Genomic DNA, 19,662 nt, shown 5'->3' on the forward strand with positions numbered 1-19,662 from the left:
TGTACCGTCAAATCTTGGGTGAGAACCTCCTTCCATCAGCCAGGGCATTGAAAATGGGCCGTTGATGGGTATTCCAGCATGACAATGACCCAAAACACATGGCCAAGGCAACAAAGGAGTGGCTCAAGAAGAAGCACATTAAGGTCCTGGAGTGGCCTAGCCAGTCTCCAGACCTTAATCCCATAGAAAATCTGTGGAGGGAGCTGAAGGTTCGAGTTGCCAAACGTCAGGCTCGAAACCTTAATGACTTGGAGAAGATCTGCAAAGAGGAGTGGAACAAAATCCCTCCTGAGATGTGTGCAGACCTGGTGGCCAACTACAAGAAACGTCTGACCTCTGTGATTGCCAACAAGGGTTTTGCCATCAAGTACTAAGTCATGTTGTGCAGAGGGGTCAAATACTTATTTCCCTCATTAAAACGCAAATCAATTTATAACATTTTTGACATGCGTTTTTCTGGATTTTGTTGTTGTTATTCTGTCTCTCATTGTTCAAATAAACCTACCATTAAAATTATAGACTGATCATGTCTTTGTCAGTGGGCAAACATACAAAATCAGCAGGGGATCAAATACTTTTTTCCCTCACTGTAAGTATTGATACCCTTTACTCAGTACTTTGTTGAAGCACCTTTGGCAGCGATTACAGCCTTGAGTCTTCTTGGGTATGACGCTACACGCTTGGCACACCTGCATTTGGGGAGTTTCTCCCATTCTTCTCTGCAGATCCTCTCAAGCTCTGTCAGGTTGGATTGGGAGCGTCGCTGCACAGCTATTTTCAGGTCTCTCCAGAGATGTTCGATCAGGTTCAAGTTCAGGCTCTGGCTGGGCCACTCAAGGACATTCAGAGACTTGTCCCGAAGCCACTCCTGCATTGTCTTGACTGTGTGCTTAGGGTCGTTGTCCTGTTGGAAGGTGAACCTTCGCCCCAGTCTGAGGTCCTGAGCGCTCTGCAGCAGGTTTTCATCAAGGATCTCTCTGTACTTTGCTCCGTTCATCATTCCCTCGATCCTGACTAGTCTCCCAGTCCCTGCTGCTGAAAAACATCCCCACAGTATGATGCTGCCACCACCATGCTTCACCGTAGGGATGGTGCCAGGTTTCCTCCAGATGTGACGCTTGTCATTCAGGCCAAAGAGTTCAATTTTGGTTTCATCAGACCAGAGAATCTTGTTTCTCATGGTCTGAGAGTCCTTTAGACTGCCTTTTGGCAAACTCCAAGCGGGCTGTCATGTGCCTTTTACTGAGAAGTGGCTTCCGTCTGGCCACTCTACCATAAAGGCCTGATTAGTGGAGTGCTGCAGAGATGGTTGTCCTTCTGGAAGGTTCTCCCATCTCCACAGAGGAACTCTGGAGCTCTGTCAAAGTGACCATCGGGTTCTTTGTCACCTTCCAGACCAAGGCCCTTCTCCCCCGATTGCTCAGTTTGGCCGGGCGGCCAGCTCTAGAAAGAGTCTTGGTGGTTCCAAACTTCTTCCATTTAAGAATGATGGCGGCAACTGTGTTCTTGGGGACCTTCAATGCTGCAGAAATGTTTTGGTACCCTTCCCCAGATCTGTGCCTCGACACAATTCTGTCTCGGCGCTCTACGGACGATTCCTTCAACCTCATGGCTTGGTTTTTGCTCTGACATGCACTGTCAACTGTGGGACCTTTATATAGACCGGTGTGTGACTTTCCAAATCATGTCCAATCAAGTGAATTTGCCACAGGTGGACTCCAATCAAGTGTAGAAACATCTCAAGGATGATCAATGGAAATAGGTTGTACCTGAGCTCAATTTCGAGTCTCATAGCAAAGGGTATGAATACTTATGTAAATAAGTCATTTCTATAGTAAAAGTTGTATACATTTGCAAAAATTTCCAAAAACCTGTTTTTCGCTTTGTCATTATGGGGTATTGTGTGTAGATTGATGAGGAAAAAAACGAATTTAATCCATTTTAGAATAAGGCTGTAATGTAACAAAATGTGGGAATATTCAAGAAGTCTGAATACTTTCCTAATGCACTGTATCTGACCGTGTGTGTGTGTTCTCTCCAGGTTACTCCCTGTGTCTGGGTAAATCCTACTTCTTCCGCTTCAACCATCCAGAAGAGGCCAGCCGCATGAAGAGCATGCTGCCCCAGAAGAGCCCTGTCTCGCCCCTGGCCTACAGCACAGGTAACACACACACACACACACACACACACACACACACACACACACACTCGGCCCTACCCTCTTTCACCTCTGACTTCCCCTTGACCCCAGTCCTCTCTTCTCCTTTGTTCCCCCTCTATAGATCCCATATCAGCCCCTAGTCCCACAGTTCTCATATCACTTCCTCTCTCCCACTGTGTTAGGGTACAGTTACTGGTGGACCCCACCACGACAGGTGTGCGTGATTGAGACGTGGTCACGTGTAACTACTTTATTGAGGAAAAATTTACTTGTTATGACTCTGATATGTGGTTGTCTCACCTAGCTATCTTAAGATGACTGAACTAACTGTGAATCCCTCTGGATAGAGGGGACTTAGCGACTGCTAAATTACTAAAATGTAAATGTGAAATAAAGCATTCTTAGGTCCTTAATGTGTATGCAGATATCTTCATAGATATGTTTTTTTCTGAGGCAGAGGGTCTTTGACGAGTCACAGGTTTAGAAACACAGACACACACAACTTAAACACACTTCTCAAGACGGGTGGAATGTTTTTCACATCTGGCGATAACCGTCATCGTGGTGATGCAGCTGTATTCCGCTGTAACCGTGGTGATTGATCTCTGCATTTGAACATGGTGTGTGTGTCTGCTGTATATCAGCGCTGCTCGCTCACTGTCTCTGCAGCTAGACAGCAGGAATGTACACACACGAATATACATCTGTATAGGGGTCTCTCACTCACACACACTGAACACAATTGTATAGCGAGCAGCCATGAGCTTTTAGGGTTAATAGTTTCGTAAAGATCAGAGTGAGCTGATATGAGCCAGACCTTAAAGGAAAATCTGTCCATATATGGAGCCCAGCGTGTGTGTGTGTGTGTGTGTGTGTGTGTGTGTGTGTGTGTTTCTGACAGCGTCTCGAGACCTTAATGTCTTCTGCTTTCTGTCCCATTTCTCCCCCTCCTTACAAGGCTGAGGTTAAACCTTTCACACTAGGACCCCTCGCTCACACACTCCTACACACACTGTCATGTGTACACACACAGGACATGCACAGAATACACACTGTCATGTACACACTCTTCTAGGTAAACACACTTCGACATGTGGACACAGTAGGCACACACATGTCCGTCTACATTTAGTGATTCTATGTGTGTTTTGGAGGTCGTGTGTGTGTGTGTTATTGTCTTGACAGTATGTAAAGAGTGGTCCCATTACTCAGGGGAAAAATGGCTAACCTTCTTGTCTCCTTTTTGTTTAGCTCATTGATGAGTAAAATAACTAGGTTTCCTCTCCACTGCTTTCACCTACAGAGGATTTTCAGATCAGTGATGATAAAGGGGGGATTGAAGAAATTCCTGACCACTGAGAGGTTTTCTATTTCCCCAAAAAAACAATTCCCCAGGAAGTTGGTTGCTCTGCTACATTTAGAGACCGGAACTACCGTGTGTGTTAGTTTTAGATCTGAGAATAGGTGGGTGCGTGTGAGTGCGTTTTTGTGTCTGTGTGTTGGCTCTCGGGCCCTCTGTGTGTTATGGGCCATTTGCTGGCAGTTCTCTGTTGTTTGTGTTATGAGTGTCCTGCCAAGCCCAGCTAGGAATAGACTTAGCTGCAGGTACAACCACCGTATAACTTTCTCCTTTACTCTCAGACCAAAAGCACACATGGGAAGGCATGACCCACGTATACATAGAACTGTTGGCAGAACAATAATAACACCCTCAGACCTATAGGCTTCAACAGACTAAACAGATAATGGACAGAGAGCTAATGTAAATAATGTTTTTTTACTGTTCACTTAGTGGTGAAGATGGACACTGTTTAAATAACATGTCTTATGTGTATTTACTTTTGCTTTCTCCTCTCCTGTATCAACTGTTGCATTGTCAAGAAGGAACCTGCAAGTAAGCATTTCGTTGGACGGTGTATACCATGTGTATCTTGTACATACAACTAATACAACTTGAACTTGAACTCCTCTCCCTCCCCATCTCCTCCCTCCCTCCCCATCTCCTCCCTCCCTCCCCAGACTATCTGAAGTTCAGTAGTGACTACAGTCATGGGGTGGTGGGAGGGGCCGGCAGTGCAAGAGGGATGCGTTCTGCCTCAGAGCTCCGTGATTTGATGGACACCTTACAACGAAAGAAGATTGCCCTGGAGACCAGCCTGAGAGCCAATGGTGACTCTAGCCCCTCCTACTTCAGTATGACACAGGTATGACAGCTGTAGCTCTGAACGAACCCCAGCAGGACTGAGGCATGCGCTAGATGGACATGGTTTTACACTTCTAATGTATTTTCTCTCACACTCTCCCAGTCTCCGCCCACCACGCCTGTGACCTCACCCACCTCGATGTTGTCAGCCTATCAAGAGCAGGCTAGGCGTTTCTACGGCTCTGATCGCCCGCCCCTCTCCGGCAAAGCCGCCGCCCCTCCCTCCCCCTCTCGGCGCTCCGACCCCCCTTCCTCCCGATCCTCCATGACCCGGAACCAATCCTACCAATCACAGGACAGCCTGCTGGTGTCCTCTGGCGACGGGCGACGCCAACTAAACCCAAACTCCTCCCCCCTGTTGTCGATGTGGAACGGTGGAGGTTCCTCTAACTCGGTGGCCGGTGGTGAGAGCCTCTCCTCTCCTCCTCCATCCTCATCCCTCTCTCCATCCAGTGGAGCGGCCAGCGTGCCCTCCAGCCCCCGCCTGGGACGCCGAAGTCACGGCAACCATGAGTCGATGCCTAGCAACCGTACCAGGAAGTACTCTGCAGGATCGATAGGCAGCATGATGGGAAGTCACAGCCTCTCTCTGCCCCGCCTCTGCCCGTCATCGTCTCCACGTTCCCATGACAATGGAGCCCTGGCGCTCTCTACCCTCCCCCCGACCTCGCGGCGCTCTGAACCGCTACGCAACTCCTCTCACAACAATAGCCAAAACCACACCACAAACAGTAACTACAACCATAACCAAACCACTAACTTTAACTACAGCCAGGCACAAAACATGAACCACAAGGGGAACCAAGGCGAGGGGGTGGTATCCATCTCCCTCTCCTCCCCAAAGTCTCCCACCCAGGCCCCTCCAGACGTGACTGTCCCGTTCCGATCAGGGGGCTCCTCCAGCCCCCGCGTGGCCAAGAAACTCAGCCTCACCTCCACCAGCTCCACATCCAGCCTCCAGGAGCCAGAGTGGCCAGCCAGCTGCGGAGTCTCCCCAGGACCAGAGCTTTTTTTCGCGGAGAGGGAGCACAGGGGTGGCAGCCTGGAGCCTGGTCTAGGGTTAGGGGAACGGAGACAGTCTTTTGGGAAGGGAGGTATAGAGCCAGGTTTAGGGTTAGGGGAACGGAGACAGTCTTTTGGGAAGGGAGGTATAGAGCCAGGTTTAGGGTTAGGGGAACGGAGACAGTCTTTTGGGAAGGGAGGTATAGAGCCAGGTTTAGGGTTAGGGGAACGAAGGCAGTCATTTGGGAAAGGAGGGGTGGGGCTGGGGGCGGGGGTGACCCCACCGGGGGGGTTCAGGGCGAGGAGTGGCAGTATCAGCTCCCTGAGTGGGAAAGAAGAACTGACTGACTACCATCATCGCCAGAGAGATGAAAGACTACGAGAACAGGAGGTGGAGAGACTGGTGAGTAGTGTGTGTCTTTGTGTGTGTGTCTTTTTTAAAATATCTGAATGAAATAGCAATGCTATGAGGAACAGGATAGCATCTACCTCCTTAACACACTTCGGGAGCTGCACTGTTGGGGCGTACACACACAGATGAATATGCACGTACACGCACATATGTTCGCTCAGGGTTCAAGTTCAGTACTAAGGCAGATGCCTCTGGCTGCTAGCCTATGTTAACATGCTTAGCTATTCTTACTCCTCCACTGGGTTGGGTCCGGTTTAGAGGAAAACACTGGCTTTTTTGGGCCCTCTGTGGTTCTGTGTGTGTGGGGCCATCTGGAGTTCCGCCCAGTTGGTTGGTTTGGATCGTTTGGAACCCATAACAGAACCGTCAGACGTGGGCTAGAACCAGATTTAGGGCAGGTGGATACACTCTCTCTCTCTCTCTCTCGCTCTCTCTTCTTCTGTCACACACAAAGTAAACAGCGCTAAGTCCAAAATAAAGTTGTGCAGCCACATAACTACACCGGTGGCTTTCATACAGGTGTTGGGCAACATAAACGTCCTTTGAGGTGTGCTGAATATTCCCAGAGGATCATTTCTGAAATTATTTTCCCTAGCAACGTAAATGCTGCCTTCATGGGAGAACACACAAAGATGTCGGAAACACACATCTATGCACCAATCACTCAACAGAATTAGGCTTTATCTCAATAGTGTAAAATAGCTTCCTCTCCTTCATCTTCGCTATTGTAGACTATTGAGATACATCTCCTCTGTATGCTAACTGTCCCACTGGTGGATCCACTCTGCCCTCTAGGGGTGGGACAGGAGAACTTCACTACTACTCTGTCCCTGATTTAACTATTGGGACTTTCTCCCTCCAGCTGGAGAGAGAGAGAGAGAGAGAGAGAGAGAGAGAGAGAGAGAGAGAGAGAGAGAGAGAGAGAGTTCCCTTTTGTACTTTAACTATTTGCACATAATATGACATTTGAAATGTCTTTATTCTTTTGGAACTTTTTTTGAGTGTAATGTTTACTGTAAAAAAACAAAACATCACTTTTGTTTATTATCTATTTCACTTGCTTTGGCAATGTAAACATATGTTTCCCATGCCAATAAAGCCCTTAAATTGAATTGAGAGGGGTGGGAAGAGACAGGGAAGGGGGAGAGAGAAAATGGAGGAGGGCAGAGGGGGAGATTGTGAATGAGGGAGGGAGGGAGGGAGGGAGGGAGGGAGGGAGGGAGGGCAAGATGGGGAGAAAGAGTGAGAGGGTGTAGATCAGGAGAAAGGGATGGTGAGAGGAGAGGAAGGATTACATTTCCATATTTCTATATCAGTATATCCTCTCCTCTCCTGTGGGTGCCAGGGCTGTTTGTGATCAGATCAGGTTACACCCAGAGCCAGTTGCTGTTATTAACGGTACTCCTTCACCTCCTTTTGTGTAGCAGGTCTACAGGGGTTTGTCTCCATTAGGACTGAATCAGGTGTCAAATTGACAGAGTATTGCTTTACTCTGCTACTTGTTGACTGACTGTTGTTTAGTATTGGCCTCTGTTTGTGTGTGTGTGTAGGTGTGTATGCATGTGGGATGTATTTCTAGTCTCTCTCCTGTGTGCGTGCGTGTTTGGGATATATTTCCAAAGTTGTATGTAGTATGTTGGGCTTTTCCGGTTGGAGATTCTGATTCAGAGCCAATAACATTCACAGGAAAGCCTCCTGCCACCTCTTCTCTCTCACACTCACACACACGCATGCTCTCTCACCCTCTCTTCCGCTCTCTCTCTCTCTCTCTCTCACTGTATCTGATAGCAGTCACTCAGTTCTCGGGGCGATGTGGTTTCTAGTTTCTCTCACCTGCAGCAGTGCATTGCAGATAGCAGCCCACTGTCTTAGTGCATTTCTATAGCTAGTTCAGTAGCACAGCGCTAGTAGTTAGTTAGTAAATTAGTTGTTAGTTAGTTAGTTAGTCTATAGGTTTAGTTTGTGTTATTGTGGGCTGTTGTTATTCTCTATGAGGGAAATATAAGGGCTATGAGAAAATTCTGTTTCCTCTATGAAGATCTGTGAGTGTGTGAGGAGTAATGCTCCTAACGGCAGCCATGCTTCCACAGGTAATATCTGTGTATTTGGCTCTCAGTTGGACATAGATAAGCATACATGTTTTTGCTTTCTTTGCTGTGTGTGTGTGTCTCTGTACATATATTTCAAAGTGTGTCTGTGTGTGTAACTCTAAGTACGTATTTGTATGGGCTTCTAACTGTGTGTGTGTGTGTTGTAGGAACGCCAGCGGCTGGAAACCATTCTGTCTCTGTGTTCAGAGCTGGGTCGATCGGAGCAGGACAAGGAGAGGGGTGTTGGTTCTAGTGTCGGTACCAGTGCTGGTCTAGCCGACCTTCAGAAGATCAACCGGGAACTAGAGAAACTCCAGGTCTCTGACGACGATGAGTCAGAATCCGTCTTCTCCGACTCAACCGTTAACGGAAATGGGGCCGGTAGCGACTCGGAGAACGGTTACTACGGTAACGACGAGGAGCGTCCGGTCCGACAGCGACGGAGCAGCGGCCACCGTGACAACCGGGCGGAATCGCCGGCCATCAGTCTACGAAGCTCTGCCACCTCGCCCACCGTGCGCCTGCCGAGGACCAATCAGGTGAGAGTTCTTCACTTTCTCTCTCTCTCTTTTACTTTCTCTCTCTCTCTCTTTCTCCCCTTTTTTATTTGATCTCTTGTTCCCTTTCTCCTGTACTTCTTTCAGCCAACCTCCCTGTCTCTCTCACATACACACACACAGAGATACATACGGTGCTACTGCTGTCCTTCCTCTGAGTAAAGCTTAATTAAGCCTTGTTAAATGATTGACAGGAGGCAGAGTGTTTATCACCTGGCAACCTGTTAACGAGACCTCTGGTCAGGCAATCCTTACACAGGCCTAATCAAGCTTAATAACAGCCTATGAAGCTTTATGCAGCTTAATGTAGCTTCTCATGACTAAATGAGAGTTAAAGGAGAGAGAGGAGAGTGGTAGAGCGAGAGGTAGAGAGAAAGAGAGCTCCCCTCTCACTGTAAACAGAAGAAAACACACACTAGCCCTGGCCATGTTTCAACCCCTCCTTGTACATTCCTTAGTTCTGATGTGGAAACTCCTCTGAAATCTGACTTACTTTACCATTTAAGGTCCACATACTGTATTTTCCCTACTCTCAAAAATGTATTCTCTTCTTAAACCTCCACAGCGACCTATTGTTTTAGAGGTCAGGGTTGTTTGCTGTGGTGAATTAGTCTTCTATTTAACTGTGTGAGAACCCGGAGGTGCTGGATACTGTAAAGCTGGGTTGCTGTTAGAGGAGGTCAAACACATGAGATATTTACAGTCTGGTTATTAGATTAGAGAGTGCTAAGGATAGCAATCTAAGGTGGGCAGCTGGCGTGTGTGTGTGTGTGTGTGTGTGTGTGTGTGTGTGTGTGTGTGTGTGTGTGTGTGTGTGTGTGTGTGTGTGTGTGTGTGTGTGTGTGTGGATAGCAAAATCAGTATGAACAGCTGCATAGTTTCTGGTGAGTAATTGAAGAACATAAAGTTACTCTATAGATAGCTTAATTGGTTGGATTTAGCTATCATGTTAACACCTAGAACTTTTCTATAAACCATAGTGTTTTTCACCCCTCATTCTGGACGACCTGTAGCTTTTGTTCCAGCCCTGCACTAACACACATGATTCAACTAATCATCAAGATGTAGATAAACGGAATTGGGTTGGTTAGTTCTTGGCTGGAAACACACTCACTCCCTGTAGCTCTCCAGGACCAGTGAATAAAGAACATAGCATAGATTCCATTGTGAGAGTGTGTTGTCATCTTTAGGCGCCGGTGGAGGAGGGCCAGCGGAGGCAGGAAGTGACCCGTGTGGAGGAGGAGAGGATCCAGGTGCTGAACAACATGGAGGAGCTAGAACAGAAGATCAAAGAACTGGACAACCAGATGGACGAGTCTCTCAGAGAGGTAGAGGAAGGCAGGGAGGGGGGGAGGGAGATGGGAGAGGGGGAGGGAGATGTAGGGAGGGAGAAGGAGGTAAAAGAGGTAGAGATAGATAAAGCCTAACTCCCTCTTTCTCTCCATCCAGGTGGAGGTGGAGCGCGCCCTGGTGGAGGCGGAGCAGCAGGCGGAGCTAGCAGCCCTGCAGCAGGAGAGAGATGCTCTGGAGACACTCAACACCAAGATGTCCGACATGGAACAACAGGCACAGAACCAGAAGACTCCGGTAATACCACTGTGTAATAACACGGGGTCAACTGGGATCAACTCAACATGAGGGAGGGAGAGAGAATGAGTGAGAATAAAAATGTTTGTGTGTGCGTTTGTGCTGCTACATGGAGTTTGTGAGAGTATGTGGTGTCATAAGCACTGTGTGCAAATGTAATGTGAGCATGCTGCAGTATGTATTCTGTAGCCACACCCAACGATACATTGATTGACATATGACTAGCTGACTTGGTATGTGTAAATCCCTGTCATGCTGTCTCCGGTCCAAATATACAGCCGTTAATACACAACCGGGTATAGCGGTCACTACCCTAGCCTATCACACACACAGGGGGAGTGTGTGTGTGTGTTATAGTGAGGTTCTACTAAAAGATTGATTACAGGGGAATGAAGTGGGGTTGGATGGATAGGAGGAAGTATGTCTGTGTGTTGGCACCCTGTTCTCCTCTGGGTCGTGTTCAGGCCTGCTTCCGGAGAGTTCCATTAGAGAGAGAGAGACTCTTCCCCTTAACAATTTTGGTGATTGCAGATCTGATGAAAGGAAGACAGATAAGGACCAGTTGAGAGAAATAAAAAAATAAAGTTGTCTAGTTTCACACATACTGTTTCTAGTCAGTTAGCCAGTTTCTGCTGTGTCTGGGCAGCTTGAACGTCTTGGACTATTGGTGGTCTGTGTGGAAGACCCCTTTCCCTCTCACAATAACTCTCATCATCCCCAACCCACCGCTGTGTCAGTCCTCCCCCCCTCCCTGCCCTCTAGTTCATTCTGCTTTCCTGACCACTGTAACACTGTAGTAACTAACTGCCTCCCTACTCTCACTAACGCTACCATCCTCTCTCCCTCTCTGTCCTGTGTCTGCTTGTCATTCCTGTGTGTGCGTGTGTGTACCTCTGCGTACATATGCACGTGTGTGTGTGAGCGTGCTTGTATGCTTGTCGTCCATCCGTCTGTGTGTGTGTGTGTCCATGTATGTGTGTATGTGCTTGCGCGTATGCTTGTTGTGTGTGTGTGTGTGTGTGCCAGGTGTGTGTGTCGCTGCAGGCTGAGAGGGATAGGGTAGAGCAGCTGTCTCAGAGTGTGTGTGAGCTGCGCTCCCAGCTCCACTGCTGTCCTGAGGCCATGAAGGAGCCCCTACAGGAGCAGCTCGCCAGGGTCAGTACACACACACACTTCCTGTGACACACACCTTCCCCACCTGTTCACCCCTCCTCCTCTTCCTCCTTCCCCCTATCATTTGTCTGCAGGAGGGTCTCTCTTCCTGTCTCGCTCTTCCTCCTTACCTCTCCTCCTGTCTGTCAGTTTCAGTATGTCACATGTCCTTCAGAAAGCGCCACACTCTCAGCCTGCTCATTGGGGGTAGTAGCTGTTTTTTGATGAGGAAGCATGGTTGTATGGTATGTTTGGCAAGAGCATGCCTTGGTATGGGTGTGTGTGTGTTTGTTTGTGCGTGTGTGACTGAATGCTCTCTCCCTCATGCAGAAAATAGTGATTAAACATTGAACACTTGCGGACAGCCAAAATGTTACAACACAATCTGAGAAAAACGTGCGTGTGTGTCAGGACTCTGAGGTACTGGAGGCTGAGACGAAGCGTTTTGAGGACCTGGAGTTTCAGCAGCTGGAGAGAGAGAGTCGTCATGATGAGGAGAAGGAGACAAACACACAGCACCTCCTCAGAGAGATCGCTGACTACCAACGCAGCTCCGTCACACGCAAGGTACGCTGTGTGTGTTAGAGTACGTGTGTGTTTTGTGTGTGTGTGTGTGTTCAACTGTGTGTGTTCAACTGTGTGTGTTCCAAGGAGAGGCTGGTGGCCCTAAAAAAGCAGGCGGGCCAGATTACCCAGCAGGCTCAGCGAGAGAAGGACAGCTTCCTGAAGGAGAGGACCAACCTGCAGATGATGCTGCAGAGGGTATGTATGCACAGTGTGTGTGTATGTTTGTGAGTGTGTGTGTGTGTGTGTTTTGCGACAGTCGATTGATTTCAGTCCTAATTGCTATTAAAGTCTCTCTCTCTCTCTCTCTCTAGGAGAAAGATAACCTTGCCTCTCTGGAAAGGATGTATGCTGACCTCACAGGTGGGCGGGGCTTCCCTCTCAGCCCTATCAGTCTCAAGGAGGTATGTTTGACTGTTGCCTACCAACCATCTCCATTCCCACCCATGGTCCCCCTCGTCTTACTGTCTTCCTCCTCTCATATCTTCCTCTCCTTTCCTCCTTTCGTGTTTCCTAGGATACGGCGTCGCTGGCTGACGTGTGTCGATCTCCTAGCGACCAGTCCCGTGACCACGCCTCTTCCTCTCTTTCTTCTCTTATCCTTCCTGCTGACCTGCTGGTCCTCTCCTCCCTCCTTTCCTCTCTTTCCATAAAGAGCGCTGAGGTACTATGTCCTCCCTCCATCTATCTCTCATCCCTGCCCCCACCTCTCTCTCTCTCCATCATCCCTAGTCATTTAAAGTAACTTTCCAGTGTTTCCAGATTTCTATTAAATATTACCTATAATTAATGACAAATAGTTACAATTAATTACCAAAAATGGTAATTGAGTATGTTAAAAATAAGCTTTTCGGTGTTGGATTGGTGTGGACGTACCCTAACAACAGAATGGTGTGGGTGTATACCGGTAGACTGCTGATAGGATGACATCATCTTCTGAGGAAATTGCAAGCATTCTTTAAACTGTCTGTTTGAGATACAAGTTTGAGGTGGAGTTTTTTAAGTGTTTTTTCTCCAATTTATACTTTGGCCACAAATACGAGCATAGGACTAGTCAACAACACTATTTGGGTATGCGTTAACTGAATTTAAAAAATGAGAGTTTCACTGGACAGTTACTTTAAGCTAGTGTTTCTTAACCTTTTTAGAACAAGGGACCAATATTTTATGGTCAAAACTATAACATGAGAACTAATGGAATGAGTTGTGTTGTGTGATGGACAGTTTCTGGTAGATCCAGGAATCTTGAGGTTGAGAAGCACTTTTTACAGGCCATTTTAAAAACACCTCCTCCTCTTGTCTTCCATTTATACAGTGATAATAACACATTGCACTGGTAACAAATTGGCCTTTAAGGATGTTCCTATTGTTTATCTTTAACCTTCTCTCTTAATTAATTGTCTATGTGAAACTAATGGAACATGTTTAACATGCATAACAGTACAGCTCTGTCTCTGATGCTGCAGTTTGTAACTGACCAAGCTAACAACATGTTTTAACATGGCTGAATCTCCCTCTCTCTCTTTCTCCCTCTCTCTATCTCTCAACCCCCCTCTTTCTTTAATCTCTCTCTTTTAATCTCCCCCTCTTTCCCCTTATCTTTCACCATTGCTTCTGCCTCTCTCTCTCCTCTTCATCTCTACCCACTTCTTCTCTCCCACATTTTCCCTCATGATATGTTCCAGGGCTATGTAACAGTCAGTGAGATCAATGAACTTTACTCCCAGCTGGGGGGGAACCCTAGTCCCGCCCCTGCCCCTGTTCTGGCCAAACCCTCCCCTGATTCTGAGCCTAGCCCCTCCCGTGACGACAGCGCCCCAAAACCAGCGGAGGACGAGGTGTGTGTAAGGGGCCTGTGTGTGTGTGTGTGTGTGTGTGTGTGTGTGTCTGAGTGAGGGTAGTGTGTGCTGCTTGTGTGGAGGAGGATAACTGTTGTCCGCTGTACTCTCTCTTCCTCTTTAAGCTCTGTCGCTCCTCCTCTCCTGTCGACTGGCCTTCTTCCTCCTCCTCTTCCTCACGACCCCTATTGCCCCGCCGCCCCCCTCTCACCAAAACCCCCTCGGTTCATTGGCCGGAGGACATGGTGACCTATCGTGACCCCTCTCCCCTCCCTGACTCTCCTCCTCCTCTGCCTGTCAAAAAACACCGCCACAATAGGCAGGTAAAGGCTGTGTGTTTTGTGTTTTGTGCTGTTGTGTGTGTGTGTGTGTGTGTGTGATTCTGACTATTGTGTGTGTGTTCAGCACTTCCGTTCGCTGGAGGAGAGAAAGAGGTTAGTGAAAGAAGGTGGGGCCCACCTGAGTGACACATTACCCAGGAAGAAGACCACGTCCATTGTCACCCCTCAGTTCAGCTGTGCTACACTAGGACGCAGCATGCCTAACAAGGTACACACACACACACACACACACACACACACACACACACACACACACACACACACAAATCAATCACATTTAATCTCTCTCTCTGGTCCTCCACAGTCCCATCAGCCCCTGGTCCAGAGTTCTAGCTGTGGCAGTATTCTACCCCGGGCCATGTCTGTCTCCTCCAGTAGAGACGCAGATAAACGCCGCCTGCACAAGGGTGAGGACACACACACACCCGCCACCCATTACACCTCACACATGTATCATACATGTGAAAATGAAGTAGTGAGAGGGGAGAGAAGAGGAGTTTGTCTAGGAGAGTTGTCTGTCACGCCACCAGTGACCCTCAGGATAAGTTAGTCACACAGCTTACCTTATAAGGCAAAGGTTTCAACCCATAAGATGTATCATCAGATGTGTGTGTGTGATTGGTGGATAGAAGCATGGTTTGTTTATTTGTTTGTGGAGATAGTTGAGGAGAGGCAGGAAATGCTCTCTGCTGTTGTGAAGCATCCGTGAATAGGTCCTAGTAACCCATTGGATAACGTGTGTGCGCGTGTGTGTGTTGTGGTGAGATTGAAGCATGTCCCTTGGGCTGGGTGTGTCTCTGACCCTCTTTGGGTGATGGTATCAGGCTTCCTGTGTTTTTTTGTGTGTGTGTCTTTCCTGTACCCAACTGTAGTGTGATACGTTATTCCCTTCGTAGTGACAGTCAGGTTGGAGGTCCACTGGTTGTGGTTGTTAATTTTGTTGTGGCTGAGCAATTATTTTTGGACTATATGGTTTTGGACATTGTTATTTGGACCTTTTGGTTGTGGTAACTTTTTTGCACCTTTAGTTTGCTGTGTTTTAACCGTGGCTGGTCAGTGTGATCAGAGGGAGGGCCATCGCTCTGTACCGTACGGTCAGACTGTGGTCCCTGAGGTGGGGAGCGGTCATGGAGAACAGGGCTCAGTGCAGGGAGGGGCACAGACAGGTAACTCGATGGTTTACACACATCAAATACACATCAAACATGCACAGCTTTCTCTCTCTCTCGCGCTCTGTTTTTAAAAATCTTTTTTTATCCTCTCTTTCTGGTCTCTGTTCTCTCGCTCTCTGACCCTGTGTGCTTTGGTAGTGGTTTCTCTCTCTCTGACTGTGTGGTCTTGTTGTGGTCCAGGTCAGCCGAGCTCTCGGGCCGCCTCCCAGTCCAACGTGTACCTGGACACCTACGGTTACCGTGATAACGGCCAGGCATACGACACCATGAGCGTGGACAGCTCTGACTCAATGGAGACCAGCATCTCTGCCTGCTCCCCCGACAACGTCTCCTGGTAGATGGCTGTGTGTGTGTGTGTGTGTGTGTGTGTGTGTGTGTGTGTTCAGAGGCTGAATGTGCATACCGATCATATGAAGTCAGTTTTTCATTTTCTATAATGTGAAACATGGAGGGGGAGAGAGAGGGAAAGGGAGTGAGATGAATGTTCATGCATGTTGAAACGTTTGTGTGCATTTGTGTAGAGCTAATGTAAAAAGTGTGTTTGCAAACGGACCCATAGCTCTCCCGCCATTTAGGCTCCCTCCTCGGAGGGATTTGGAGGTTAGGGGAGTCAGGTTACAAGCGGGGATAGCTATCGAGCGGAGGTAGATTTGGGGTTCAGCCCCCCTTTGGGGTGAAATCATGTGTTCTGCATGTAGAGCGCTCTCTCTCACTCTCTCTGTCTCTGTATCTCTCTCTCTGTATCTCCCTCTCCCTCTGTATCTCTCTCTCGCTGTGTCTGTATCTCTCTCTCTGTATCTCCCTCTCCCTCTGTATCTCTCTCTCTCTGTGTCTGTATCTCTCTCTCTCTGTCTCTGTCTGTCTGAAGAGGGTTCAGTCTAGCTCTACATCCCTAGGTTTTAGATGGGTTAGTCTGTTTCTGCACAGCACAGGTTTCTGTGGTCAAGACATTGGAGCTGCTTGCTTGGTTCTGTGCACCGTGGAGCTTTCATCGACACAGCAAAGCACAATTAGGTTCTGTGGTTTCATTTCGCATTGGACTGGACTGAAGGTAAAATTGGATTGGTTCTGTAAACTCACGGCACAGATTCTGTTTTCTGTGGGTCTTGGCTCTGGCTGGTTCTTTTTGGGTTAAATTGGACTGGACTAGCTTGGAGCATCTGACTGGACCATGAGCTCCGTTCCCTCTCATCAACGCAGGTAAGCAGGAGTGAAGGCGAGGGAGATTCTGGAGGAGAGAAAGAGTGATGGAGATGTGCTGGGAGAGGGGGATGTGGAGATGAAGGAAGAATGACTTGATAAAAAGATAATGTTTCTGTTGGAAAAATAGAAGAGATATGGAGGCGACTGGGGTAGAGCGGGAAAATGGTGTACGTGTGTGTGTGTAAAGCAAGGCTTGTTTAGACTGGGATTAATGTGTACCATTCATCTCATCGATGTTGTGACATCCGCAGAGAAACAGACAGGATATCAATTTACCTGGAGGCTGGACGAAAGAGGGGGGGTTGGGGTGAAGAGAAGTAGATTGAACTGGACATGAAAAGAGAGAGTTATGCTCGCTTGTTATGACCGTCAAAACCAAAACCGCCCGTCATGTTGTCATTTGTTGATACAGTGAGATCGGTTGTCATATGTACTCCAGCTGTGACTGCCTCGATTAATGGGACTGAGGGGGAATGAAATGAGAGGGAAAGAGAGAGGGGAAAAAAGTATTTGCAAATATGAGAGAATTATTTTAAGAGAATGCAAAAGCAATTGAAGAGAGAGAGAGAGAGAGGGGGATAGAAAGGTGGTCTGAGCTTCAGGTTGCTTATATTTCCTGGCTTGCGTTCCTGTTGGATTACCTCTCTGATCCGCATGGCACTGTAATCACACACACAAACACGCACACACACACACACACAGTGCTCCAATCAGGATAATTCCCAAAGGAGTATCCATGTAGCCTCGGGAATGGAACACCATATGGAATACTGCATCTCTGTAAAGCCATCACTGGAGTGACGTGTGTGTGTGTGTACTAGTTGTCAGTTATGTGAGGGAGAGGCCTCTTTCTGAGAGGAAAAAAAGTGTCTGCTAAATGATTAAAATGTAAGAGAAGAGATGTCGAGAGGAGATTGAGATGAGGAAGGGGTGGAGAAAGAGAGAGATGGGAGGGAAGATAGTTGAGAGAATAATACTGGGAGAGTTAGAGAAAGGAATGAAGCATTATGGTAGAGATTAAAAAGAGATGGAGAGAGGAGTTAGAGGGGACGGTCAGACAGACTTATTCCAGGTGTTTCTTTTGAAGTGGAAATGAAAAGCATCAGACTGTGCTGAGACACACACACACACACACACACGTCCAGGCTTGTTCTAATATGTTCCAGCAGGGCCCAGTCTTAATGACCATGTGTGTTCCATGGGAAGAATAAGTCCTGTACTGCATCATTCCCAGCCTGTAGAATGTCTGTTTGTGTTGCAGTGCCAGTACGTCCAACGTGACCAAACTGGAGGAAATGGAGCGTCTGTTGAGACAGGCTCAGGCAGAGAAGAATATCCTCATAGAACACAAGGTAACATACACACGTGCACAGATAAACAAACACACACACTGACATCTAAAGTAATGTGTGTGTTGTGTCTGGTGCAGGAGCAAGAAATGGAGTCACGCAAACAGGCTCTGGAGGAAGAGCGGAGAAGGAGGGAGGATCTAGAGAAACGACTGCAGGAGGAGACCAACAGACGACAGAAACTCATCGACAGGGAGGTGAAACTACGGGAGAAACAGAGAGCACAGGTAAGAGAGAGAAAGGGCTAAACAACTAAACAATAGGCATACATTTTACATTTTAGTCATTTAGCAGACGCTCTTATCCAGAGCGACTTACAGTTAGTGAGTGCATACATTTAAAAAAAAATAATGTTTTTCATACGAAACAGTAGCTCTCCAGGACTAAGATTGGTGACCACTAGAGTAACCTTTAACCCCTGTCCCCACAGTCCCGTCCTCTGACGCGCTACCTGCCAGTTCGTAAGGATGACTTTGACCTGAGGGCCCATATAGAGTCAGCGGGCCACAGCGCTGACACCTGTTTCCACCTGTCCCTCACGGAGAAGACGTGCCGAGGATTCCTGGTCAAGATGGGGGGAAAGATCAAGACCTGGAAGAAACGCTGGTTTGTCTTTGACCGCAACCGACGAACACTCTCCTACTTCTCAGGTAAAGACCGGACAGTGACCATGGACTGGAGTGTGAGTAACACACACAACACAAAGTCAGAGTCTTCTGGTCTGCTTGTGTGTTTCTAACTTTTGTGTGTTTTGTCTCTGCTGCAGACAAGCATGAGGCCAAGCTGAAAGGGGTCATCTACTTCCAAGCAATAGAGGAAGTTTACTATGACCACTTAAAGAACGCACACAAGGTACCTACTCCTTTCTTGTGTGTGTGTGACACATCCTTCTTTTAAATGCTGAATCCTTGTAGCCTGTATCTAATCCCTCTCCCCCTCTTTCTCTCCCCCCTCCAGAGTCCTAACCCGTGTCTGACGTTCAGTGTGAAGACTCATGACAGGGTCTATTACATGGTGGCCCCCTCTCCTGAGGCCATGAGGATCTGGATGGATGTCATCGTCACCGGGGCCGAGGGATACACCCAGTTCATGGTGTAGGAGGCTTGATCTGTCCGCGTCAGAGGGATACACTCAGTTCATGGTGTAGAAGGCGTGATATGGCCCCAGCAGAGGGATACACTCAGTTCATGGTGTAAAGAGTGGTGCTTCGGAGTGGAGGGATACAGCCAGTGTGTGGTTCCAGCGCCAGGACGAGCTCCTCTCTCTTCTCTGTGATCTCTCTCTGTGACACAGATGGACTGTTGTTCTTATTTCTGTATTTGATTATTATAAAACTGTCCAAGGACGTGTTCTCTAACAGCGTGCCTTAACTCTCACAGTAGAGAGCTCCACTGGGATTGGCCAGTGTGTTTATGCATCATTAGTAGACAAGCAAAACAGAACGGTCATTTCACTTCCTGGTCAGGCGGCAAGTTACTGATATTTACTCATCCCCAAAGACCTCAGGTCTCGTGTGTGTGTGTGGGTGTGTGTTACATTGTGATCACATAACCCAGAGGTGCTAATCTTTTTGTATGGGATCTTTTCTCATGAGGCCAATGTCCTCCATTGTGTCTTCCAGTGTACCAAAGGTCAAGTCATCTGTGGTAAAAGACAATACCCAAGGCTGCTACTTGGGTATTAGGTTGTCATTGAGATGCAGCTTTATACATGCCAGTGGTATATTAAGTACAGGATCATATCATCCCATAGGTTAACCCTCACAGATTATAATCATGCTGGTCGAGCTTTCGCTGCTTATGTTATTATTCACTAACCAGATAGCTATATGTTAGCTGTGAGTTGTATTTATCAAATGCCTTGTTTCATGTTTTATGTTGAGCAGCCTTGGCATATAGGCTTACTGTATGTTAGTGCTCAGTCATGATGCTTTTCCTTCCCACCATCATATATAGTACCAGTCAAAAGTTTGGACACACCTACTCATTCCAGGGTTTTTCTTTATTTTTACTATTTTCTACATTGTAGAAT

The 19,662-nt window shown here is 47.6% G+C and overlaps 1 protein-coding gene across 1 annotated transcript in view; it reads left to right on the plus strand.

Moving 5' to 3' along the window:
- The window catches only part of phldb2b (pleckstrin homology-like domain, family B, member 2b), a gene marked incomplete at its 3' end in the record, with an annotated part of 45,004 nt that extends 25,342 nt beyond the window's left edge, over positions 1-19,662 (plus strand). The window contains 21 exon segments of the mRNA XM_045210505.1: positions 2,042-2,161; positions 4,181-4,365; positions 4,468-5,769; positions 8,036-8,407; positions 9,616-9,753; positions 9,875-10,012; positions 11,039-11,167; positions 11,576-11,731; positions 11,816-11,926; positions 12,043-12,132; positions 13,414-13,566; positions 13,692-13,889; positions 13,972-14,115; positions 14,212-14,314; positions 14,936-15,073; positions 15,260-15,413; positions 17,544-17,634; positions 17,712-17,858; positions 18,062-18,281; positions 18,398-18,483; positions 18,589-19,662. Coding sequence (XP_045066440.1) covers positions 2,042-2,161; positions 4,181-4,365; positions 4,468-5,769; positions 8,036-8,407; positions 9,616-9,753; positions 9,875-10,012; positions 11,039-11,167; positions 11,576-11,731; positions 11,816-11,926; positions 12,043-12,132; positions 13,414-13,566; positions 13,692-13,889; positions 13,972-14,115; positions 14,212-14,314; positions 14,936-15,073; positions 15,260-15,413; positions 17,544-17,634; positions 17,712-17,858; positions 18,062-18,281; positions 18,398-18,483; positions 18,589-18,729 — 4,316 coding nt within the window.

This window comes from Coregonus clupeaformis, chromosome 34 (assembly GCF_020615455.1).
Source record: "Coregonus clupeaformis isolate EN_2021a chromosome 34, ASM2061545v1, whole genome shotgun sequence".
NCBI classification, from domain to species: domain Eukaryota; kingdom Metazoa; phylum Chordata; class Actinopteri; order Salmoniformes; family Salmonidae; genus Coregonus; species Coregonus clupeaformis.